The sequence below is a fragment of the Pristis pectinata genome, chromosome 10 (assembly GCF_009764475.1).
Source record: "Pristis pectinata isolate sPriPec2 chromosome 10, sPriPec2.1.pri, whole genome shotgun sequence".
Lineage (NCBI taxonomy): Eukaryota > Metazoa > Chordata > Chondrichthyes > Rhinopristiformes > Pristidae > Pristis > Pristis pectinata.
Genome location: NC_067414.1, coordinates 13,398,938 through 13,425,109, shown reverse-complemented (window position 1 = coordinate 13,425,109; position 26,172 = coordinate 13,398,938). Strand labels below are relative to the sequence as shown.

At 42.0% G+C, this 26,172-nt stretch overlaps 1 protein-coding gene across 1 annotated transcript in view; it reads left to right on the top strand.

Annotated features, from left to right (window-relative positions):
* The window catches only part of LOC127575166 (collagen alpha-1(XXI) chain-like), a 72,465-nt gene that overhangs the window by 28,098 nt on the left and 18,195 nt on the right, over positions 1 to 26,172 (top strand). Inside the window, exons 2-3 of the mRNA XM_052024859.1 lie at positions 15,022 to 15,136; positions 19,338 to 19,898. Of these exons, the coding sequence (XP_051880819.1) occupies positions 15,058 to 15,136; positions 19,338 to 19,898 (640 nt within the window). The 5' untranslated portion in view covers positions 15,022 to 15,057. The remainder of the gene's footprint in view (positions 1 to 15,021; positions 15,137 to 19,337; positions 19,899 to 26,172) is intronic.

Genomic DNA, 26,172 nt, shown 5'->3' with positions numbered 1-26,172 from the left:
ACAACCTTTCCCTCAATGTCAGCAAAACAAAGAGAGCTGGTCATTGACTACAGGAAGGGGGGGGTGCTGAACATGGTTGTATTTACATCAACGGCACTGAGGTCAAGAGGGTTGAGAGCTTCAAGTTCCGAGGAGTGAACATCACCAATAACCTGTCCTGGTCCAACCACATAGATGCCATAGCCAAGAAAGTGTACCAGCACTTCTACTTACTCAGCAGGCTAAAGAAATCTAGCATGTCACCTTTGACCTTCACCATTTTTTATCAATGCACCATAGAAAACAATGTATCTGGATACACCATGGCTTGGTATGGCAACTGCTCTGCCTGAGACCGCAAGAAACTGCAGAGAGTTGTGGACACAGCACATCATGGAAACCAGCCTCCCCTCCATGGACTCTGTCTATACCTCTCGCTGCCTTGGTAAAGCAGCCATCATAATCAAAGATCCCACCCACCCCGGACATTCTCTCTTTGCCCCCCTCCCATCGGGTAGCAGATTCAAAAGCCCTAAAGCACTACCACCAGGCTCAAGGACAGCTTCTGTTGAGCTGTGATAAGACTATTGAATAGTGTCCTCATATGATAAGATGGACTCTTGACCTCACATCTACCTCATTATGGGCTTGCACCTTTTGTCTGCCTGCACTGCACTTACTCTGTAACTGTAACACTTTATTCTGCATTCTGTTATTGTTTTCCCTTGTACTATCTCAATGCACTGATGTGATGAAATGATCCGTATGGATGGCATGCAAAACAAAGTTTTTCACTGTACCACAGTATACTGTATGTGACAATAATAAACCAATTTACCGATTTCCATCTTTCTAATGTCATGGCACATTTTATTGAAGTGGTTAGATTGGAATGGATGTGTGAGAGCATTATAATCAATATAATTTTTGCCCATTACAATTAAATATGACAACAAACCACATGATGATATGAACTATTCACTCTTGAGCCTTTCCTTTATGTTAAGTGTCCCATCTGGGCTTGCTAGAACGCTATCTCTACACATATGGGCTGGTGGAAACCTACTCTCTTCTAATGACTATAATTGCAGGTAGCCATGATGGACAACTATAAGCAGCTATAGGCCTCAATGGAGACTGCATCATCTCGGAGGAAGAAAGAAGCTTACCTAAGGTTTAGAAAGCAAGGATCAGATAGGGCTCTGGAGGGTTACAAGGTAGCCAGGAGGGAGCTTAAGAATAGACTTAGAAGGGCTAGAAGGAGGCATGAGAAGGCCTTGGTGGAATAGGAGGACGATTAGAGTGAGGATAGGACCGATCAGGGATAAAACATAGAAAAAAAATAGAAAAACTACAGCACAGTTCAGGCCCTTCGGCCCACAAAGCTGTGCCAAACGTGTCCCTACCCTAGAAATTACTAGGCTTACCCATAGCCCTCTATTTTACTCAGCTCCATGTACCTATCTAACAGTCTCTTGAAAGACCCTATCGTATCTGCCTCCACCACCTTTTCCGGCAGCCCATTCCACACACTCACCACTCTCTGAGTAAAAAACTTACCCCTGACATCTCCTCTATATCTACTGCCCAGCACCTTAAACCTATGTCCTCTTGTGGCCACCATTTCAGCCCTGGGGAAAAGCCTCTGACTATCTACCCAATCAATACCTCTCATCATCTTATACCCCTCTATCAGTTCCCCCCTCATCCTCAGTCTCTCCAAGGAGAAAAGACCAAGTTCCCTCAGCCTGCTTTCATAAGGCATGCTCCGCATTCCAGGCAGCATCCTTGTAAATCTCTTCTGCACCCTCTCTATGGCTTCCACATCTTTCCTGTAGTGAGGCGACCAGAACTGAGCACAATACTCCAAGTGGGGTCTGATCAGGGACCTATATAGCTGCAACAATACCTTTCAGTCCCTAAATTCAATTCCCCGATTGATGAAGGACAATACACCATATGCCTTCTTAACCACAGTGTCAACCTGCGCAGCCGCTTTGAGCGTCCTATGGACTCGGGCCCCAAGATCCCTCTGATCCTCCACACTGCCAAGAGTCCTATCATTAATACTATATTCCACCAACATATTTGACCACCAAAATGAACCACTTCACATTTATCTGGGTTGAACTGCATCTGCCACTTCTCAGCCCAACTCTGCATCCTATCTTTATCCCTCTGTAACCTCTGATAGCCCTCCAAACTATCCACAACACCCCCAACCTTCGTGCTATCCGCAAACTTACTAACCCACCCCTCCACTTCCTCACCCAGGTCGTTTATAAAAATCACGAATAGTAAGGGTCCCAGTACAGATCCCTGAGGTACACCACTGGTCACCGACCTCCACTCAGAATACGACCCTTCAACAACCACTCTTTGCCTTTCGTGGGCCAGCCAGTTCTGGATCCACACTGCAATGTCCCCTTGGATCCCATGTCTCCTCACCTTCTCCATAAGCCTCGCATGGGGTACCTTATCAAACGCCTTGCTGAAATCCATATACACTACATCTACTGCTCTCCCTTCATCGATGTGCTTACTCACATCCTCAAAAAATTCAATCAGGCTCGTAAGCCAGGACCTGCCCTTGACAAAGCCATGCTGACTATTCCTAATCATAATATACTTCTCCAAATGTTCATAAATCCTGCCTCTCAGGATCTTCTCCATCAGCTTACCAACCACTGAGGTAAGAGTCACCGGTCTATAATTCCCTACTCCCCTTCTTGAATAAGGGAACAACATCCGCAATTCTCCAATCTTCTGGAACCTCTCCCGTCTCCATCGATGACGCAAAGATCATCGTCAGAGGCTCCGCAATCTCCTCCCTCGCCTCCCACAGCAACCTGGGGTACATCTCATCTGGTCTCAGTGACTTATCTAACTTGATGCTTTCCAAAAGTTCCAGCACCACCTCTTTTCTAATATCTACATGCTCAAGCTTTTCAGGCCACTGCAAGTCCCCACTGCAATCCCCCAGATCTTTTTCCGTAGTGAATACTGACATAAAGTATTCATTAAGTACCTCCGCTATTTCTTCCGGATCCATACACACTTTCCCACTGCTGCACTTGATAGGCCCTATCCTTTCGCATCTTATCCTCTTACTCTTCACATGCTTGTAGAACGCCTTGGGGTTTTCCTTAATCCTGCCTGCCAAGGCCTTCTCATGGCCCCTTCTGGCTCTCTTAATTTCTTTCTCAAGTTCCTTCCTTTTAGCCTTGTACTCTTCCAGATCTCTAACATTACCTAGCTCTCTGTACCTTTTGTATGCTTTTCTTTTTCTTTTGACTAGATTTATTATAGCCTTCATACACCACGGTTCTTGTATCCTCTCGTGACTCCCCGTTTCATCGGAACATGTCTATGCAGAATTCCACACAAATACCCCCTGAACATTTGCCACATATCTTCCGTACTTTTCCCAGAGAACATCTATTCCCAATTTAATCTTCCAATTTCCTGCCTGAGAGCCTCATAATTCCCTGTACTCCAAGTAAACGCCTTTCGAGTCTGTCTGTTCCTATCTCTCTCCAGTGTTAACGTAAAGGAGATAGAATTATAGTAAAGGAGATGGAAAAAAAGGGAACATGTGCCTGGAGTCGGAGAGGTAAAGGAGATCCTTAATGAATACTTTACTTCAGTATTCACCAGTGAGAGACACCTTGACATTTGTGAGGATGGTGTACAACAGGCTGATATGCTAGGGGATGTTGACGTAAGGAAGGAGGATATGCTTGAACTTTTGAAAAACATTAGGATAGATAAGTCACTGGGGCTGGATGGGATAAATCCAAGGTTATTACGGGAAGCGAGGGAAGAGATTGCTGCACCTTTGGCAATGATCTTTGCTTCCTCACTGGCCACAGGAGTGGTGCCTGATGATTGGAGGGTGGCAAATGTTGTTCCTTTGTTCAAGAAAGGGAGTAGGGACAACCCTGTAAATTATAGGCCAGTGAGTCTTACTTCAGTGGTGGGCGAATTATTGGAGAAGATTTTTAGAGACAGGATTTGTGGGCATTTGGAGCAGCATAGGCTGATTAGGGACAGTCAGCATGGCTTTGTGAGGGGAAGGTCGTGCCTCATGAACCTGATTGAATTCTTTGAGGATGTGACAAAGCACATTGATGAAGGTTGAGCAGTGGATGTGGTGTACATGGACTTCAGTAAGGCATTTGATAAATTTCCTCATGGAAGGCTCATTCAGAAAGTCAGGAGGCATGGGATCCAGAGAAACTTGGCTGTGTGGATTCAGATGGAGTGTGTTCTGCCTGGAGATTGCTGACCAGTGGTGTTCCGCAGTGATCTGTTCTGGGACCCCTGCTCTTTGTGATTTTTATAAATGACTTGGATAAGATGAGATATCTTTATTAGTCATATATACATCGAAACACACAGTGAAATGCATTTTTTTGCGTAGTGTTCTGGGGGCAGCCCGCAAGTGTCGCCACACTTCCGTCGCCAACATAGCATGCCCACAACTTCCTAACCTGTACGTCTTTGGAATGTGGGAGGAAACCCGAGCACCCGGAGGAAACCCACGCAGACATGGGGAGAACGTACAAACTCCTTACAGACCGTGGCCGGATTTGAACCTGGGTCGTTGGCACTGTAAAGCGTTTAGCTAACCGCTATGCTACCGTGCCTGCCCACTGATGTGGAAGGGTGGGTTAGTAAGTTTGCAGATGACACGAAGGTAGGTGGTATTGTGGATAGTGTAGAAGGTTGCTGTAGGTTACAACAGGACATTGATAGGATGCAGAGCTAGGCTGAGAAGTGGCAGATGGAGTTCAACCTGGAAAAGTGTGAAGTGATACACTTTGGAAGATAGAATTTGAAGGCAGAATACAAGGTTAATTTATTAGCAGTGTGGAGGAACAGGTGGATCTTAGAGTCCACGTCCATAGATTCCTCAAGGTTGCCACGCAGGTCGATAAGGTTGTTGAGAAGGTGTATGGTATGTTGGCCTTCATTAGTTGAGGTATTGAGTTCAAGAGCCGCAAGACAATGTTGCAGCTCCATAAAACTGGTTAGACCACACTTGGAGTATTGTGTTCAGTTCTGGTTTGCCTCATTATAGGAAGGATGTGGAAGCTTTAGAGAGGGTGCAGAGGAGATTTACCAGGATGCTGGCTGGATTGGAGAGCATGTCTTGTGAGGATTGGTTGAGCGAGCTAGGGCTTTTCTATTTGGAGCGAAGGAGGATGAGAGGTGACTTGATAGAGGTGTACAAGATGATAAGAGGCATAGATTGAGTGGACAGTCAGAGACTTTTTCCCAGGGCGAAAGTGGCTAACATGATGGGGCATAATTTTAAGGTGATTGAGGAAGGTATAGGGGGATGTCAGAGCTAATTGTTTTACACAGAGTGTGGTGGGTGCATGGAACGCACTGCCGGCAGAGGTGATGGAGGCAGATACATTAGGGACATTTAAGAGACTCTTAGATTGGCACATGAATGATAGGACAATGGAGGTCTATGTGGGAGGGAAGGGTTAGATAGATATTAGAGCAGGATAAATTGTCACCACAACATCATAGGCCAAAGGGCCTGTACTGTGCTGTTACGTTCTATGTCCTTGAAATTATCCTGCAACAATGAGGATCTGATATTGGGGTAAAGTTACTTTTCTCGCAAATATTATCAGGGCCAATATATTTTAAAGCGCTCTGCCTGGATGACAAAGTTTTATCTTCTTTTACTTGCTTTTAACTGTTTAATGAATATGGACTAATTCTCTGAAGAAGGTCATATTCTAACAGCTTCCCTAGGACCTGTAGTCGGTGACGCTTTGTTGTGAAGTCATAGTCAATAAGACCTAGCTAAGTTCATTTCTGTCTTCACTTAGACATAGAGCAGCCTCCCACAGCAGGGCAATAGCAATTCAGGAATATAAAAGCAAAAAGCTGCAGTTAGTGCAAATCTGAAATGAAAACAGAACACATTGAAGATATTCAAAAGTTCAAGCAGCATTTGTGGAGAAAGAGAGAGAAAAGTTTTCATCAGAACTGGAAAAGGATGTGTCTTGGCCCACAGGAGTGAGATATTTGAATGTTTGTTGGCAGCTTTATGAACTAGTGAGAACCGATTGCCTGTGCTTAGTTAGCTGAAGTCATAGAGCAGGTGAGGTTAAAGCATATAATGATGAACTTGCATTATTCTGGTCCCAAAAGTGAAATTACTGTTAACTACACAAACACTGAGAAACAATGTTTAAGCAGGATGGGTGGGGTGCCTGACTGTGGCTGTTATTGGTACTGCCACATCAAAGGTTATCGTAAAACAATATTTATATCATGGTGTAGGAGGTAACATATTGACCTGGATAGAAGATTAGCCATCTAACAGAAAACAGAGAGTGGTCTTAAGTGGGCCTTTTTCTGGTTGGCAAGATATAACAAGTGGTATACCAGAGTTGAGCTGAATCTGCAACTTTTTATAATTCTTGTAACTGACATGGATAAAGGCACCAAAGATATAAATTTGTGATGACATAAAAATAGATACATCAGTAAATTGTGAAGAGGACATAAGGAGGATACCCAAAGGGATGTAAATGTGTTAAAAGTAGTTCAGAGAAGGTTTTTGGATTCATATCTGGATCGGCTGGTTTGTATAATGAAGAAAGATTGGACAAGCTTGTATTCAGAAAAACTGCTGGAGGAACTTAGCAGGTCAGGCAGCATCTGTGGAGCGAAATGGACCATCAATGTTTCGGGTCAAGGCCTTTCATCTGAACAGTCTCCAGTTCAGATGAAGGGTATCAACCTGAAACGTCGACTGTCCATTTCCCTCCACAGATGCTGCCTGACCCACTGAGTTTATCTAGCAGCTTGTCTTTTGCTGCAGATTCCAGCATCTGCAGTCTCCTGTGTCTCTCTAAGCTTGTATCCAGTGGAGTTTTGAAGAATGTGAGGGGACTTGATTGAAAGATATAAGATGTTGAGGGTTCTTGAGAAGATGGATGTGGAGAAGATGTTTCCACATGTGGGAGAACCTGGAACCAAGAGTCAGTGTTTCAAGATAAGGTGTTATCCATTTAAGTCAGAAACTAGGCTTTTTCTTCTCTCAGAGGATGGTGAGTCTTTGGAACTCTGTTCATTAAAAGATGGTGGATGCAGAGTGAATATTTCTAAGGTGGAGGTAAATACATTCTTGATAAGCAAGGGTTAATATGGGTGGACTGGAACGTATGGAATTGTGGTTACAATCAAGCAGGGATGATCTTATTACATGGCAGAGCTGGGTCAGGGGATTGAGTGGCCAAACTGTTCCCGATTCATATATTCATATGTATCTAATGGTTGGAGGGAGCTGTCAATTTCTCAAGATCTCCCTATCGTTAGGCATGACACATCAGAGATTCTTGAAGAGTCCAATCAGAGAGTCATAAAGCAATACAGCATCGAGACAGGTCCTTTGGCCCAATGAGTCCATGCCAACCACGGTGCCCACCCAGCTCGTCCCAATATCCTGCTTTCGGCCCAGAATCCTCCAAGCCCCGCCCTCCATGTACCTATCCAAGTGCTTCTTAAATTATGCTATTGTACCTGCCTCAATCACTTCCTCTGAGAGCTTCTTCACTAACAACAACTCTTCATAACTTTGTGTCATCCGTAAACTTATTGATCAAGCCTTGTGCATTTGTGTCGGAATCATTTATATAAATAATGAATAACAAGGGTCCCAACTCCGGCTCCTGCGGCACACCACTAGTCACTGGCCTCCATTCCGAGAAACAACCTTTATCCCCCACCCTCTGCTTCCTACCTCTGAGTCAATTTTGAATCCACCGAACTAGCTCTCCCTGGATTCCATGGGATCTAACCTTCCAGAGCAGCCTACCATGTGGGACCTTGTCAAAAGGCCTTGGTAAAGTCCAAATAGACAACATCCACTGCCCTACTATCTACCCTTTTGGTTACCTCTTCAAAAGCCTCTAAAAGATTTGTCAAGCACTACTTTCCACACACAAAGCTATGCTGACTCTTCCTAATCAGACTCTCTCTATCCAAATGCTGGTAGATCCTGTCCCTCAGAATTCCCTCCAGTAACTTCCCCACCACTGATGTCAGGTTGTCTGGCTTATAGTTCCTTGGCTTGTTCTTGCTACCCTTCTTGAACAATGGAACGACGTTAGTCATTAGTCACCTTCCAGTCTTTGGAAACTTCACCAGTGGCTAACGATGAAGCACAAGGGCCTCTGCAGTTTCTTCTCTAGCCTCCCATAAAGTCTGAGGATGCACTCGGTCAGGCCCTGGGGCCCTTAATGTGCGTAAGAACCACAGAACCATACAGCACAAAACAGGCCCCTCGGCCCACCATGTTGTGCTGTCCATCAAACCACCCTCACACTATCTAACCCTTTCCTCCCACGTATCCCTCTATCTCACATTCCTCCATATGCCTATCCAACAAACTCTTGAACCTGTCCAATGTATCTGCCTCCACCACCACCCCAGGCAGTGCATTCCATGCACCAACCACTCTCTGGGTGAAAAACCTCCCCCTGACATCTCCCCTGAACCTCCCACCCGTAACCTTAAAGCCATGACCTGTTGTCTTGAGCATTGGTGCCCTGGGAAAGAGGCGCTGTCTACTCTATCTATTCCTCTCAATATTTTATATACCTCTATCATGTCTCCTCTCATCTTCCTCCTTTCCAGTGAATAAAGCCCTAGCACCCTAAGCCTCTCCTCATATTCAATACACTCTAATCCAGGCAGCATCCCGGTAAATCTCCTCTGCACCCTCTCCAACGCTTCCACATCCTTCCTATAATGCGGCGACCAGAACTGAACACAGTACTCTAAGTGTGGCCTAACTAGAGTTTTGTAAAGCTGCATCATCACTTCGCGGCTGTTAAACTCAATCCCACGACTTATGAAAGCTAACATCCCATAGGCCTTCTTAACTGCTCTATCCACCTGTGAGGCAACTTTCAGTGAACTGTGAATATGAACCCCCAGATCCCTCTGCTCCTCTACACTGCCAAGTACCTTGCTATTTACCCAGTACTCTGCCCTGGAGTTTGTCCTTCCCAAGTGTACCACCTCACACTTCTCCGAATTGAACTCCATCTGCCACTTGTCAGCCCAGCTCTGCATCCTACCAATATCCCTCTGTAAGCTCTGACAGCCCTCCACACTATCCACAACACCGCCGATCTTAGTCTCGTCCACAAACTTACTAACCCAGCCTTCCACCCCCTCATCTAAGTCATCTATAAATATCACAAAAAGTAGAGGTCCCAGAACCAATCCCTGTGGGACACCACTAGTCACTGCCCTCCAATCTGAGGGCACTCCCTCCACTACAACCCTCGGCTTTCTACAGGCAAGCCAATTCCTAATCCACACAGCCAAGCTTCCCTGGATCCCTTGGCCTCTGACCTTCTGAAGAAGCCTACCATGAGAAACCTTATCAAACGCCTTACTACAATCCATATAGACCACATCCACCGCACTACCCTCATCAATCTTCCTCGTCACCTCCTCAAAGAACTCTATCAGGCTTGTGAGGCAAGATCTTTCCTTCACAAAGCCATGCTGGCTGTCCCTAATCAGTCCATGATTCTCTAGGTGTTCATAGATCCTACCTCTTAGAATCCTTTCTAACAGCTTACCCACCACAGAAGTGAGACTCACCGGTCTGTAATTCCCTGGACTATCCCTACTACCTTTTTTGAACAAGGGGACAACATTCGCCACCCTCCAGTCCTCCGGTACCATCCCCATGGACAACGAGGACTCAAAGATCCTTACCAGCGGTTCAACAATCTCCTCCCTCGCCTCTCGAAGCAGCCTGGGGAAAATCCCGTCAGGCCCCGGAGATTTATCTGTCTTGATAATATTTAACAATTTCAACACATCCTCTCTCTTGATATCTACAACCTCGAGAACATTACCCTTACTAGCACTCCCTTCCGCGTCATCAAGACCCCTCTCCTTGGTGAATACCGGAGAGAAGTATTCATTGAGAACTTCTCCCACTTCCACTGCCTCCAGGCACATTCTCCCACCTTTGTCTTTAATCGGACCTACCTTTACCCTAGCCATCCTCCTACCCTTCACGTACATGAAAAGGCCTTGGGATTTTCCTTAACCCTACTAGCCAACGCCTTTTCATGTCCCCTTCTAGCTCTCCTCAGCCCTTTCTTAAGTTCCTTCCTCGCTACTCTATATTCCTCACAGGCCCTGTCTGAACCTTGCTGCTTATACTTATAGGTATGCTACCTTCTTCTCCCTAACTAGTCATTCCACCTCTCTTGTCACCCATGGTTCCTTCACCCTGCCATTCCTTCTCTGCCTCACCGGGACATATTTATCCCTAACATCCTGCATAAGATCCCTGAACATCGACCACATCTCCATGGTACATTTCCCTTCAAAAAGGACATCCCAATTTACACTCCCAAGTTCTCTCCTTACAACCTCATAGTTCGCCCTTCACCAATTAAATATCTTCTTGTCCTCTCTGCACCTGTCCCTGTCCATGACAATAAGGCTGCAAATACCTCCTCCTTGGTAATATGAATGTTCTCCAAAACATCTCCACTTGTTTCCTTTATCTTTTGAGCAACCGTGATTTTCTCCTCAGTAAACACAGAAGAGAAATATTAGTTAAGAATCCCATCCATCTCCTGCGGCCCAAGTCATAGGTGCCCTGCTGATCTCCAAGGGTGCATACTCTCTTCCTAGCCACCCTTTCAATATAGCTATAGAATCTCTTGGGATTTTTCTTAACCTTACCTGCCAGATCCGTGTCATGTCCTTTCTTTGCCCTCCTGATTTCCCTCTTAAGTGCATTCTTAATCTTTTTATAGTCATCAAGGGATTCACTCATCCACGACCTCCTTAAGCCAATGTATACTTCCTTCTTCTTCCTGACCAGAGCCCCAATATCTCTCATCAGCCAAGGTTCCCTGAACTTGCCAGGTTTACCCTTCATCTGAACAGGAACATGCTGCCCCTTGATTCTTAATGTCACACTTTTAAAAGCCTCCCACTTGCCATTCGTTCCTTTCCCTTCAAACAGGCTTACCAAATCGCTCTGCTAGATCCTGCCTAATTCCCCCAAAATTAGCCCTACTCCAGTTTAGGACCCTAACCTGTGGAGCTGTCCTATCATTTTCCATCACTATCTTAAAACTAATAGAATTATGGTCATTAGAGCCAAAGTCACCTCAGTTACTGTCAGGGAATTGCCAATTGTTTGCACTCTTTGTGATCTCTATTCTTTGAACTGGTGAGAGTCAAGGCAATGACCATCAAAATTACTCAGGACTTCAACGGTATCTGAGGATGCATTGTGACAGCATTTATTTTCCTGAGGTAAGGATTAGCGTGCTGTCTTGTGCTTTGCAGCTCACAGCAACAAGAGCATCTTTGGGACATAATGCTAAACCTTTAGTATGGCATGTAGTATGCTTTGGTCACATTTGAGTTAATTGTAATTCCATCTATGCTCTGATTTAAGAGAGCTGTGGAGGTATTTAGCTATGTAGTTGCAGGCATCAAAATTTTAATCATAGCCAGTAAAGATTTACAATGAATCTGTTTGTTCTGGGTAAGCTGAGGCCAGCTGCTGCTGATAAAATTATTCCTGTTCTGGCTTTTATAAAATTGGAGCTGTCAGATCTGTTCACTTGCTTAATGCAAGAATTCTTTTCAAGGTTGGTACTTCAGCAGTACTTCACTTTTCGAGCCATCAGTTCCTACAACATGTTGCATTTTTCTCTGTATGTTGGTCATGGTTTACAGAAGCAACTATAAGTGAGAACTGTTGATGTTGAGCTGCATAATTTGCACAGTTAGCTCTTGTCATGGAGTTTTAGTAATTGAAAACCAAAACTATAGAGCATCAAAATGGACCATGATTGCCTTTCTGTCCAGGTAAGGAGCCAGTTTTGTGGAGTCTGTACAAGAATCTCTGAGCAATGTCAAAGGTTCTAGAAGCACATCGAGAGAAGATCTGCCTGCATCATTGTCTTCCAACATCCTCCTTTTCGAGCAACTTCTCTGCCTGCTCCTCCTGTACCATCTGTTGGAGCACGTCAGGAAAAGGTTGAGCTCTCCTCTTGATAAGCTAGTCGAATTTGCCTTAAAGAATAGTTCAGTCCTCTCCAGAAAGCATTGTAGGGTTCCCCCAGAGCTGTGCAAACATTGGAATCTCATCTTGATTTGGAGGGCATTCTCCATGTGACTGTTTGTAATCCTGTTATTAGAAAGATGCTGTACTGCATTAGCTGGACCATGGACAAGATAAGAGAAGATTTCTTCAGTAGTCACATGTACATCGAAACACACAGTGAAATGCACCTTTGCGTAGTGTTACGGACTAGATTACTGTTGGTGAATGTCCCTTTAAGATAGAGCATAGTGGTGTGTGTGTGTGTGTGTGTGGGGCGTGGTTACGACAACAGAAGATGAAGGATGTAATGACGTTTTTGGAGCAGACAGTCGGATCAGTCGGAGGAGAGAGAGAGAGAGAGAGACACCAGCCTGCTGGTTTCTCTATCAATGGATGAGAAACAATAACTGTCTGTCACGACAATCCACGTATGGATTTTTGGAGTAATCCGGTGGAGTCCACTTTGTCATTAACCTGTAGAGGGAAACAGGTATTTTTGTGGACGGCCACATCTCGGATGCTTTTCGGGGTGGCAGATACTTTGGAACAAAGCAGTGGAGTTTACTTTGTTGTTGACCTGTAGAAGGAAACAGGTATTTGTGTGGACGGCCACAATTAGAGAGCCTTTCGGGGTGAGGAAGATGCAGTGGAGTAGTCACTGCTGAGTAGACACTGAGGTGTCGTATGGGTTCCAAAGTGGAACATTTGGATTTCTTAATTACTCTCTATTTTCTTTCTACGTCTACATTTTGTCTTCAGTCAACAGTGGTTGTTGAAGAAGGCTTTGATCACGTTCGCCCTAAGGCTTGCTGAACTGAACTTTGAGAATTATTCCTGGACTTGGAGTATGGGAATTTGCCACACACACACTTGGAGTTTAGTTTTTGGGGTTAATGTTTAAGATGTAACACTTTTACCTCTAACATTCTAACATTTTTACTTTTATTTTTCTTATTATCGTAAGTAGTTATTAATAAAGTAGTTATTAACTCTTACACATGACTCAGTGTTTTTCTTTTGTTGCTGGTTCATAACAGTAGAATGTTCTTGGGGCAGTCTGCAAGTGTCACTACGCTTCCGGTGCCAACATAGCATGCCCACAGCTTCCTAACCCGTATGCCTTTAGAACGTGGGAGGAAACCAGAGCACCTGGAGGAAACCCACGCAGACACGGGGGAGAATGTACAAACTCCTTTCAGACAGCAGCAGGAATTGAACCCGGGTCACTGGCGCTGTAATAGTGTTACGCTAACCACTACACAACCAAGGAAGGAAGGGTAGCCTTTAACCCCAAGAATACCAGCTCTCTGTGCAGAATGTTGGCTGAAATATGATAAGCATTGCAGTGGCTGCAAGTTGGATATTCAGTTGATTGTGAAGCTCTAGGTTTTCAAAGGGACCCCAAAGTATATATAATTCTCATGCGCTCTGAATCTTCAGTGAGCCCTTCCAAACTGGTCTGTCTGATGATCTCTGCTCAAATAAATCAAGACAGCCTCATTTCCTTAGAGTGAAGAGCACTGGTAACTTTTCTGATGTGCAGGAAACAAGGAACTATGTCACATCACCTGTCAGCTCCTGGACTGATCTGGAACCCAAGAAGTTCAGGTAATATTGACCTTTATAATGCCCAACATTGTTTACAAAGAACAAAATCATGATCCTTCCCGAGTATTGCATGATAAGTAATGTCATTGCACGCATTTCCTATGCAGCAAATGTCATATGTATGCTGCCATTTACCACACACAGAAATGTCGAGTTGAATTTTGCAGACTGCAAATGGAATAGTGACAACGTTTCATGATTAATACGGTAAAAAATAGTGCTAAAAATTGCAGCATGAGTGAATTTGTTTCTAGGCCGTATTTTCCTTCCGTTGTTTTGTTAAATTATAGAATGCCCTCTTCCCTTCTCGGTCTCAAACTCTATGATTCACCACATGGTGCTGCAGAACTCCAGTATCTTATCATATTGCTACAATATGTGTGGCGGGAGATCGGATGAATCCTGCATAAAATTAGTATCTTGGTCTACTTTTAGAACACAAACATGACAAAGCAGATTGGATGAAAAATGTAGAGAAAATCATGGGTGATGCAAAATATCTTTGTGATATATGCTTTCGCTGGTTAAGTCCTGAATGTGGCAATCACAAGATCTGTTGAGGAACATTTTGTTTTAAAATCTTCTAAATATGAGAAGGAAACTATACCAAGGAAGTCATTTGAAAAAAATGCTTCATCAGCAATCCATGGATGATGCTATAACCAGCCACCCTTCAATCTGCTTGTATACCTATCCATTACTAATATTTGCCAATTGATCTTTAAAGAGATGGTTCATGTAAATTTTGGGCATTTTTGCCCTTGAAAGAATCTTAGGCTTCAGAAAGCTTGCTGTAGGAGCATTGTTCACACCTTCCTGGTTTACACTCTCAAGTAATTCCTGTTGCACTTCTGCATGCGTATAAGGATCTTGGAAGATAGATTGGGGCTGGATGAAAATGGAGTTACTCTTTTCAACCTGGATGGTACCCTAGGCTTTTTTTAGTTACAGATTTTGATTAATAATTAAAGTGATATAAACTACCATCAAAGGAAACTGGCTCAAGTGGTTTATTAGATTTGACTGAGTGATATTCCCACTGTTCTGAGTTTCATTACTAGAAACATTTGTTCGTATTTTCTTCATTGATGAAATATTTCCAGTGGGAATAGTTACAGGACTTACAAGTTGTATTTAGCAAAGATTCATTCCAGTGTTTTGAATTTCTTCCAGCTTCAATGACAAAGCTCAAAGGAGGTTGAAAATTCCAAATATATTCTTTTTATAAATGAAAAATATGTATGATGCTACTTCATGTAAATATACTGCTTAGCCCTTGCCATTTTTCTCACTTTCAGTTTTTGATGTGTACATGAACATTGAATATAAAAACCATGAATCTTGTCCTGCAAAGTTTTCTGTTTCTGCTGCTGCAAGAAGTCAGTACAGCTATGGAAGATGACGTAAGATCCAGTAAGAAACCAATACTTTCTTTTAATTTTGAATTTATTGTGGCATTTAGCTCATCAGGTTAATGAGTGACCCAGCTAAGCAGTGAAACAGCTTCCTGTTCTGTGTCTCACAATACCTGTGAGGCCTGCATCTGTGTGATTTAAATAAGGCTTCCTGAGCTGGTCCCAGGCCAGCTTTGGTAACCCGACTCAATTAAGGATTTTACCTGGCTATCCTATGAGCCCCTTACCCCCTTCTTCTTCCCAAAGGAAATTCAGCTGCCCCCAATGTAAACTCTTAAACCTTGTTCACCATGCATCTCTGCTGCCCCTCAATCCCAATGCACTGATTTGCTGACCTGACTCACCTCACTGTTTCAACTGATTTGCCAACTCAAACACTGATAGTTACCTCCACCAAAACCATCAACAATCCTCCTCCCACAGTGGCTCCTTACTCTAAGAAACCCTACCTCTGGTCATACCTCATGATCACCAATTGCACTAAGCGACAATCAAGATTAATGTTCAACATAAACCTCCATCCCCATCCCCCAACATGACTGATTGCCAATCTCACAGCTCGATTACTAATCTAATACACCATCGTTACTTGCCTATTTGGCAGTCAAACTTTTCCCAACCGGGACTGCCCATGATTCTTATCTCCAGACCCTGGCCTGACTCCACTCTTACCTCATTTTCTTTGTACACTTTGCTGTTTCACAGTGTGCAAAAAGTGCAATGAGTGTGCAAGGGCTGTTCAAAAAAATTATATCCTGGGCCTCATAGTACTGAATTACACACCAGCCATTAACAAAATGTTCCTTAGCCTGCTGTAAGCAACTAACTTGCCTTTAGAAGTGCCAGTCAGTATCTGGACTTGTTTATTTTAAAGAGAAACCCATTGTGGATATTGAAAATTTGAAATAAAAAGAGAAAATAGTGAAAAACAGAAAATAACACAACAAATAAATCGGTGGCTGGAAAGAGGAAGATAGGTTATTGTTTTAGGTATGAAACCACCATCACAGCAAAAATAATTTGGAATGGTATCCAATTTCTCATCTCTTCAGATAGTAACAGACATGATGTGAATTTAAAACAGAGTTATTTTATCATATTTGCAGCTTGGGTATACTGATCACTAGGTATAAGAATAAGTTATAAAATTGCCTTTTTCATCTTTGTGACCAACTGGAAATTAAGACAATAATGGAATAAAGTTGCACTGTAAGGCCTTTTTTTTCAAATGAGCAGAAAACTCTGGGCTAGAAGTATGTAGTTTTCCAATATACGTTTGCATGCATGACAAAGGCAACATATTGAAATTTTAGTTGGCTATCTCAGTCAAATTTTTGGAAATTCATTGATCCACAGGAAAAGATTATAATTTGGCGTATTTGACATATCCTATTCAGTGACCTCAGAGATAACAGTACACTTATGGTATTATATTATGAGACAGTACACTGTTAATGCAGAGGGATCTTAGGGTTCTTAGCTCCTTGCAAGTGGCTACACAGGTTGATAGGGTGGTAAAGAAGGCATATGGCATGCTTGCCTTCATTAGTCAAGGCATTGAGTTCAAGAGTCAGGAAGTTATGCTGCAGCTGTATAAAACTGCAGTTAGGTCGCATCTGGAGAGTACAGAAGACGTTTACCAAGATGCTGCCTGGATTAGAAGGCATGTGCTATGAGAATAGGTTGGACAAACTTGGGTTGTTTTCTCTGGAGTGGCGAAGGCTGAGGGGAGATCTGATGGAGGTTTATAAGATTATGAGAGGCATAGATAGAGTAGACATCCAGTATCTTTTCCCAGGGTTGAAATGTATAATACCAGAGGGCATGCATTTAAGGTGAGAGGGGAAAGTTCAAAGGAGATGTGCAGGGCAAGTTTTTTTACACAAAGAGTGGTGGGTGCCTGGAATGCGCTGCCTAGGGTAGTGGTGGAGGCAAATATGATAGGAGCGTTCAAGAAGCTCTTAGATAGGCACATGAATGTGAGGGAAATGGTAGGATATGGACATCGTGTAGGCAGAAGGGATTAGTTTAGTTGGGCCTTTATTACTAATATAATTGATTTGGCACAACCTTGTGGGCCAAAGGGCCTGTTCCTGTGCTGTACTATTCTATGTCATAGTTATAGGAATATTGCAGAGAAAATTTTGCTACATTTTGGGCCTCATCACCTAATTGCAGCATATTCAGAAGTAGTAAATGCACCTAATTTAGCTCGATATATCTTCATATTAGTAATAAAATGGAAGGACACAACAGATTCCTTTCTGCTGTCCCTCTCTTCCTAATTTGTGCCCAGGTGTTGCCATAATCACAGCCACAGCAGCAGAAAAATGTCTACTAGTATTCTTCATATTCATGACCTTGATGCAAATAAAATTGTCTTGAAATTCTTGCATTTGTGCCCCCCCCCCCCACACCAGGCCACAGTGAATTCAACTAACTGCAGTGGAAGCCTTGTTTACGGTGGTGTAGTGTTAGAAAATCCAGGGAAGTTAGTGATCAGTGTTTTTTTCAAATACTAATTACATAGAACAGAGAAGAACTTACACTAAGGCTGTTCACAACAGATACTCTGTCCCAATGTTTATTCTTCTGGCAAATTTCCTTCACCCACCATTATCTAATCCTATCTCAATATCCTACTCCCATTTCCCTCATGTATTTAACCATTTTCCCTTAACTAATTCCCCTTAAAGGCACTTGAATTTTCACCTCAAGTACCCTGCACAGATGAGAGTTCCATATTCTCACCATTATTTAGGTAAAGAAGTTTCCCTTGAATTTCCAATTGGATTATTTACGGCTCTTATATTTTTGTCTCCTTGAGTTGGAATCTTGCAGCTGGATACACACTCTCTGTCTACTTTATGAAACCATTTTATTATTTAAAAAACCTATATTTTTAATGACATTTTAACATAGAACAGTACAGCATAGGAATAGGCCCTTCAGCCCACCATGTCTGCACCGACCATGATGTAAGTCTAACTAATCCCATCTGCTTGCACTTGATTTGTATTCCTCTATTCCCTGACAGAAAAGAGACTGCAGATGCTGGAAATCTGGAGCAACACATACAAAATGCTAGAGGAACTCAGCAGGTCAGGCAGCATCTATGGAGGAAATGAACAATCGATGTTTTGGGCCAAGACCCTTCATCAGGATATTGAGTCCTGATGAAAAGTCTCGACTTGAAGTGTCAGCTGTTCATTTCCCTCCATTGATGCTGCCTGACCTGCTGAATTCCTCCAGCATTTCGTGTGTGTTGCTCCCTCTTTTCCCTGCCTGTTCATGTGTCCGTTTAAGTGCCTCTTAAATGTTGTTATCGTATTATCTAAGAAAGCTTGGAGGCCTGGAGAAAAGGAATTAAATTTTATGTGGAACCAGATTGCATTTCATTTGTTATTGCATAGCACACTTCCATAAATTTGATCCTGCTTCTTGATGCATTGAATACACATACACATAGAGACTACAGCCTTACAACACCTCCATTCCACATTGAACTGCTGTCAAACCCTACCTAATGCCTGGCAGAATATCACTATCCCCTTTCCCACATCCCCTCCCAATCGGCTGCTAAACCCCCTCTTGCCCCAACCCCAGAAGCAGAATTATCTGCCACTGGCGTTCCGGGTTCTCACTTTGGCCAGGGCACAGACTTACTTATTTTTGCTTGCCTGCTCTACACTGATAGCAGGAAAGACCTTTGAGGATGCAAGGCCAATTCTGTAACACACTATTCCTGGGCCTTGTGTACTATGGATTGTTACAATGATGGTCTTTTTTAAAAAAAGTTATCATTGACCTGTTGCATACTAGGCCATTAATATACCTTTATAAATGCCATTTAGTTTCTGGTTTATATGTCCTTTGTAATCTGGATTTATGTCTGTAAACCTTGATATTTGGTATTCCCTTTAAAGCTTTTGAAATACAAGATGCCAGACTATATGTTTTTTTTCAAAAACAATGTGAAAAATATGTATGTGGCTTTCAATTTTAGAAATTCCCAACTACCATGGCCTTTAAGTACAAACACAAGTAGAAATATAAAACACGTGTAATCTTTAAGTTTACAACTCTGCAATATTTCAAATTTCCTGTAAAGTTATAGTGAAATTCATATTGTTGACTCCAAACTGCATTATATGTATGTTATTCCTTTTTACTAATAAAACTTCTCTTTTTTCTTCTAGGCTGCCGAACTGCTCCAAATGACCTAGTTTTCATTTTGGATGGTTCCTTCAGTGTAGGACCAGATAATTTTGAAATAGTCAAAAACTGGATTATTAACATATCCAGCAGTTTTGAAATAGGGACCACATTTACACAAGTTGGTGTTGTGCAATATAGTGATGATCCTTTGCTAGAAATCCCATTGGAAAAACATAGGTCCAATGAAGACTTGATGGAAGCAATGGCAGCCATCTCATATAGGGGTGGAAACACTAGAACAGGAAAAGCCATAACATTTGGAGTTAAAAATGTGTTTGCTACCTCGACCAGGGCTGCTAATACTGTTACTAAAGTAGCAATTGTACTTACGGATGGAAAATCCCAGGATGATGTGAAAGAGTCAGCAGAGGAAGCAAGGAAAAGAAAAATTATATTGTTTGCAATTGGGGTTGGTCAGGAAATAGAAGATGCAGAGCTTCAAGCAATTGCTAATAAACCATCATCTACATATGTGTTCTATGTAGAGGACTACACTGGTATCTCCAGAATTAGAGAAATAATGAAACAGAAGCTTTGTGAAGGTAAAACAAAACATTTTTACAGATTTACTTAATTCCTTCAGTTTACAAAATGTCCAGTCATGATATTTTAAATTCTAGTATTGCTGGTTCATTATTGTGAAGAAAGCACTAAAATAAAAATATGTACATTTAACTGCACTGAACTAGAATGATCATTGTTCAGCTGCCACATATAATAATATGTCCATCAAAATATTATATAATCTATATGGCCTATTGTCCAGCTGTTGAAAAGCAGAATTCAAATGGACATAGAAATACTTCATGGTGTAATTTCACTATTTTCTCTAATGATGAATGTGATTTAAAACTCCAAAACAATGAAATAGATTATAGCAATTTCTATTCATAAGATGTGAACTTTTGTTGTTAGTTTACATTTAAGTATTTTCCAGATATAGGCTAAAACCAGGTGTGGGAACTTTCTGCATATGTTTATTCAGTCTTTCTATTATTTAATCCTATGATGAAAATCAAGTTCAGGTTTATTGTCGTAGACATGCATACATGGGGTATAAATGCCATGAAAATTAGCTTTTTGTAGTATAGTACATTACAAAGATGACAAAAATAAGTTAACATAAACTTAAATTAACATAAATTACTGTATACATAATTTACACGACAAAATAAACATTATGACACTAGTGTAAGCTGAGAGAGAGAAAAACAAATATAGTCCAAGGTATTTGGTATGTCACCAAGACTCTTGCAAATTTCTATAGATGTACAGTGGAGAGTATTCTGACTAGTTTCATCACAGCCTGGTAGGGGGGCTTCAATGCACAGGATCACAAGAGGCTGCAGAGGGTTGTAGACTCAGCCACCTCCATCATGGGCACAACTCTCCCCACCATCGAGGACATCTTCAAGAGGCGGTGCCTCAAGAGGGCAGCATCCATCACTAAAAACCCTCACCATTCAGGATATGCCCTCTCTTCATTACTACCAGCGGGGAGGAGGTACAGGAACCTGAAGACCCACACTCAATGATTTAGGAACAGGGTCTTCCCCTCCATCATAAGATTTCTCAATGGTCCATGAGCACTACTTTGATATTCCTTTTTTTTTCACACTACTTATCTATCTATCTATCTATCTATCTATCTATCTATCTATCTATCTATCTATCTATCTATCTATCTATCTATCTATCTATTTATTTATTTTCTGATTTATAGTAATTTCATGTCTTTGCACTGTACTGCTGCCACAAAACAACAAATTTCATGATACGTATATGTCAATGATAATAAATCTGAGTCTGAGGTAGTGATAGGGGTTTTCAGGTTGGTTCAAGAACCTGATAGCAGTAGGGAAGAAGCTGTGGTTAGACCTTGACGTGTGGGTCTTCAAAGTCCTGTACCTCCTCCCATCAAGAAGAGGGCACAGCCTGTAGGTTGGGATCCTGGATGGTGGATGTCAACCTTCCTGAGACATTGTCTCATGTAGATGCCCTCGATAGTCGGAAAAGCTGCGAATTTTCTTCCTAGTTCCGGAAAGTCAAATATTTCAATGGAGTTAAAGTCTTCTATGTGGTATTTTTATTGCAGTTGCTAACAAATTTGTATCAAATTCTTAAATATGCTATTTTGATTAAGTCAATCATCTAATTAAAATATATTAGTTAACAACTTTGTTAAAATAATACAAAAACTTGAAACATACACATTAACATGGAAAATTTATATCAAAGCCTGGTTACGCCATATGAGCTTGACGATACTCAACCACATGTGATAGATTTGGGTTGGATCAGGTGTATGTTCTTGATAAAGCATTTAGGTTTAGGCCACATTAGGCCATGCTGGCTTAGTTTCCTATCTTATCCCAGTCAGGATGATTTCCTTTGTATTTTCTGTTCCTGAGCATGCCAAGTGTTTTTTTCCCCAACTTTCTGGCTTGGCTAAAAACAGGTTTGGTTTGGAAAACCATATATGTGGGTTTGGATGGATTGCCTCTCAGTGTAATATTAGAGTACTCACTGATCAGGAGCACTCTTGTCAAGTCTTGAACAGAGACCATCAGGTGAGCAGGGACAGAGATTCACAAGGAATATGAGCTTCTTGAAAGCTTAGGGATTGACAGACTACACTTGTGGCACTTCAGGATCCCTTTGACAATTTGGAGCTCTTCATTAATCATAAGGTTTCTGATCCAAAAAGGATAGGATGCAAAAGAAGATATTGAGGAAAAAGAATGTTATCAAATATAATTTAATATATTTTATAGGTGAGTAGACAGGAAGAGCATTGTATGAGGAGAGGTCAGGTGAATTGTTATCTACTAATAGAGGTAGAGGGCATAGCTAAGGTACTAAATGAGTACTTTACATCAGGCTTTACCAAGGAGGAGGATACATCTGGACTCTCAGCAAAGGAAGATATAGCCAAGATTCTGATGGGCAGTGAATTGACAAAGAGGGAAAAACAGAATAGCCAGCTTCACTTTCAACAAAAAAATACATTCAAATATGTCTGTTTTATGTTATACAGATGTGTACTTATTTTGGCCTCCTGTAGGGGGAGTGGCCCAAACACCACATTTCCAAAGCTCAGTCTCTTTGTGTGCAATCCCTATGTGTGCAAACTTATACACTTTTCGAGAGAAGTTATCAGAGCACTACAGTTACCTCTCATGATCAGCCATCGCTGATATAACTTCCAATGCACTATCAGCACAGGGTGGCTCTATGGTATACAAGCAAGCAATATATTATCCTTCACTCAGGCCCACTACAATATCCCCTTTTGACTCTTGTGTTACGTACCAGCAATAATAGAAACACACTGAGACATGTATAAGTGTTAAAAAACTATTTTATTAATAACTACTTGTAATAATAAGGAAAGTAAAAACATCAGATATCAAACATAATCCCCAAAACTAAACTCAAAGTGTGTGTGTGGCAAATTCCCAAACTCCAAGTCAAGGAAAAGTTCTCAAAGTTCAGTTCAGCAAGTCATCAGGTGAAACGTGAGCAAAGGCTTTTGCAAAACCACCGTTAACTGAAGAGAAAATGTAGAGAGAATATAGAGAGAAATTACGAAATCCACATGTTCCACGATGGAACCCATATGACACCTCAATCACTGATGATCCCCTTTGCTTTGTTCTGAAGTATCTGCCACCCCGAAGGCATTCGATACATGACTGCCCACAGAAATACTTGTTTCCCTCTACTCTTCATCCATCGATACAGAGACCACCAGTCAGTGTCTGCCTGTCTGTCTGTCTCTCTCTCTTTCACTCACTTCTCACTGAGCAAAACCGTCAGCACGTTGTAATCTTCTTGCTGTCTTGATGACACCACACACACACGCACGCACGCGCACACACACACACACACTACTACTCTACTGTCCAGCTGCCTTAAAGGGAGATTCACCAAATAGCAACCTGACTTGTAACACTTGGCTAAACCAACCAAGGATGTTAACTACTGTAATCTGTTTTAAAGTACCCATCGTGGTTCCAGTAATCAGATAATATGTTAAGGTTCTTCACTGCCTTATATAGCTTTGAGGTTATTCTTAATTTGTTCTCAGTTAATAGCTTTTGCCTTTTAGTTATAGAATTTTTTCTCAGCAGGCAGTATAACTGGCCATTCCCCAACATAGTACTAGTGTAGTCTGAAATGCAACCATAACAACTGATACAATCCATGGGTGTATTCTAATATCCATTCCCCAGTTCCATATTCTTTCAGTTATTTCCATACAATGCCTTTCTGTGCGACACATCAGAAACAGAACAATGTGTGCATACTAGGGGGAGGATGAGGCAACCATGGTTGACAAGGGTAGTCAGGGACAACATAAAAGCAAAAGAGAAGGCATACAATATGGCAAAGATTAGTGGGAAGCCAGAAGATTCGGAAGCCTTTAAAAGCCAACAGAGAATAACTAAAAAAGCTATAAGGGAGGAAAAGATGAAATGCAAGGGTAAACTAGTCAATAGTGTAAAAGAAGATTCCAAAAGTTTTTTTTAGATAGATAAAAGGTAAGAGAGAGGCTAGAGTGGACATTGGACCACTTGAAAATGTCTTCCCATCCCTTCCCCTTTCATTATTCCGAAGAGGCCTTCGCTCCATGACACCATGATCTTCCCTTCCATCTTCACAAACCACTCTCCTCACAAAACTTTGCTATGCTGCCACAGAAAATGCAAGACTTGCCCTTTTACTCGCTCCTGTCCACCATTCAGGGTTCTAGTCTTTCCAAGCAAGACTGCAATTCACTTACATCAATTCCATTCAGTGCTCATAATGTAGTCTTTTCTAAATTGGAGAAACCGTTGTTGATTGAGTTGCTACTTTGTAGAACACCACTGTTCAATCCACAATTGAATCAACAATTTCAGATAACTCGATCTTCCTGTTTGTGTCTGAACTAGCCACATCTGCTAGGTTACCTGTCGGTAATACTAACAGTTCTTCTCTTTCCTAATCTGTTGGACACCTCCAGCATCCTCCTTTTGTTTTCAGGTTTCAGCAACAGCTCTGACCTGCATTTCACAGCTCTACATATCGCATTTTCTGCTTTCTCTTCCTAACTGCCATCTTTAATCTATTCACCAGGTCAGTCAGTAAACTGGGTAACTTTACGATAGATACTCCCTTCATCCAATCCAGTCCTCCCTACTTTCTTTGCAAATTAAAATCAATTTGTTTTCTCTCTTTCCAAGATCTAATGAAGGGTCTTAGACCTGAAACAAAAATTCTGTTTCTCTTTCCATGCTGCCTGACGTGATGAGTTGCAGCATAACAGCACTTCTGTTTTTAATCCAGTTTTCCACATTTGCAATTTTTTAACATTTAGTGTTTTTTTTAGTGTTAACCAAGGTACTCAACTGCTGGAGGAAGTTCGCAGCCTAGTATCATCCCCTGAGTCCTGGTACATCAGGCTGGGAGATATTTCTCCTTCATCTTGAGAAGCATTTCCTCACTCAAGCACCCCATGGTGCTCCTGTCACTTATGCACCTTATTGTTAGGCTTTTAGTTTTAACAAGGGAACATTCATGACTTATACTGATGCTCCTGTGTCCACTAACATCTTGCGTTGCTGCCCCCCTTAACAATATTGTAATGTGGATTCAGGGGTCTTCATGAGCTTTGGTGTTCATCCCATTCATGCATGGGCTGCTTAATAACTTCCAGGAACTGTTCCTTCACCATATCTTGGTCATCCTGTTATAGGAAAGATGTGGTTAAACTGGAAAGAGTGCAGAAAAGATTTATGAGGATGTTGCCAGGACCAGAGTGCCTGAGTTATTGGGAGAGGTTGGCCAAGCTAGGTCTTTATTTCTTGGAACATAGGAGAATGAGGGGTGACCTTTAGATTTATATAATCATAAGGGGCATGGATAAGGTGGATGGTAGCAGTCTTTTCCCCAGAGTAGGGGAGTCCAAAACTAGGGGGCATAGGTTTAGGGTGAAAGGGGAAAGATTTAAAAGGGACTTGAGGGGCATCTTTTTTACACAGAGGGTGGTGAGTATATGGAATGAGCTGCCAGAGGAAGTGGTTGAGACAGGTGCAATAGTATCATTTAAGAAGGACTTGGATAGGTACATTCAGGGTTGGGGCTCAGAGGGATATGGGCCGAATGCAGGAAATTGGGACTAGCTTGGTGGGCATCATGGTTGGCATGGACTCATTGGGTTGAAGGGCCTGTATCCATGCTGTATTGCTCTCTGCCTCTATATCCTTGACATTGGGATGTTGGGTCAGGACTTTCTTTCCCTGACACAGTCCTTCATGAGTGTCAATTTTGCATGCTGGCAAATCAATGTCACCTCATTGCATTCTTGAACACTATGACTGTCCTAAATAAACAAGGTGGCCATTGCCTTGAAAGTGGGAGGAATGGAGATCATGAAATCTACAAGCCACTGAACCTTTGAGGCATTTTTATCACCTCCTTTCCAACAACAAGATAGTCCTAAAGAACCGACACTGTTAACAGCAAAAAAAATGTAGCATTTCAAATAATGATGACAATCAAGTCATTGTATTTAAGCAATACTTCTCCCAGAATATCCTTAAGATATTAACTGGGAAAATAGCATTAAAAATTCAGTAATTTGCATGCTGTAGAACTGAGTTGGTTTGCCTAACAACAGGCCCCAAAATTTCATATGATGAATTCTACCAAATGTACACCAGCAGATCAAGAGTTGCATTCACTGAGACAATGCAGAACTGAAATTGGCAGTATTTTAGACATCAGTACATGCTTATAGATATTTGATATTCGCTGGACAATATTATGTGC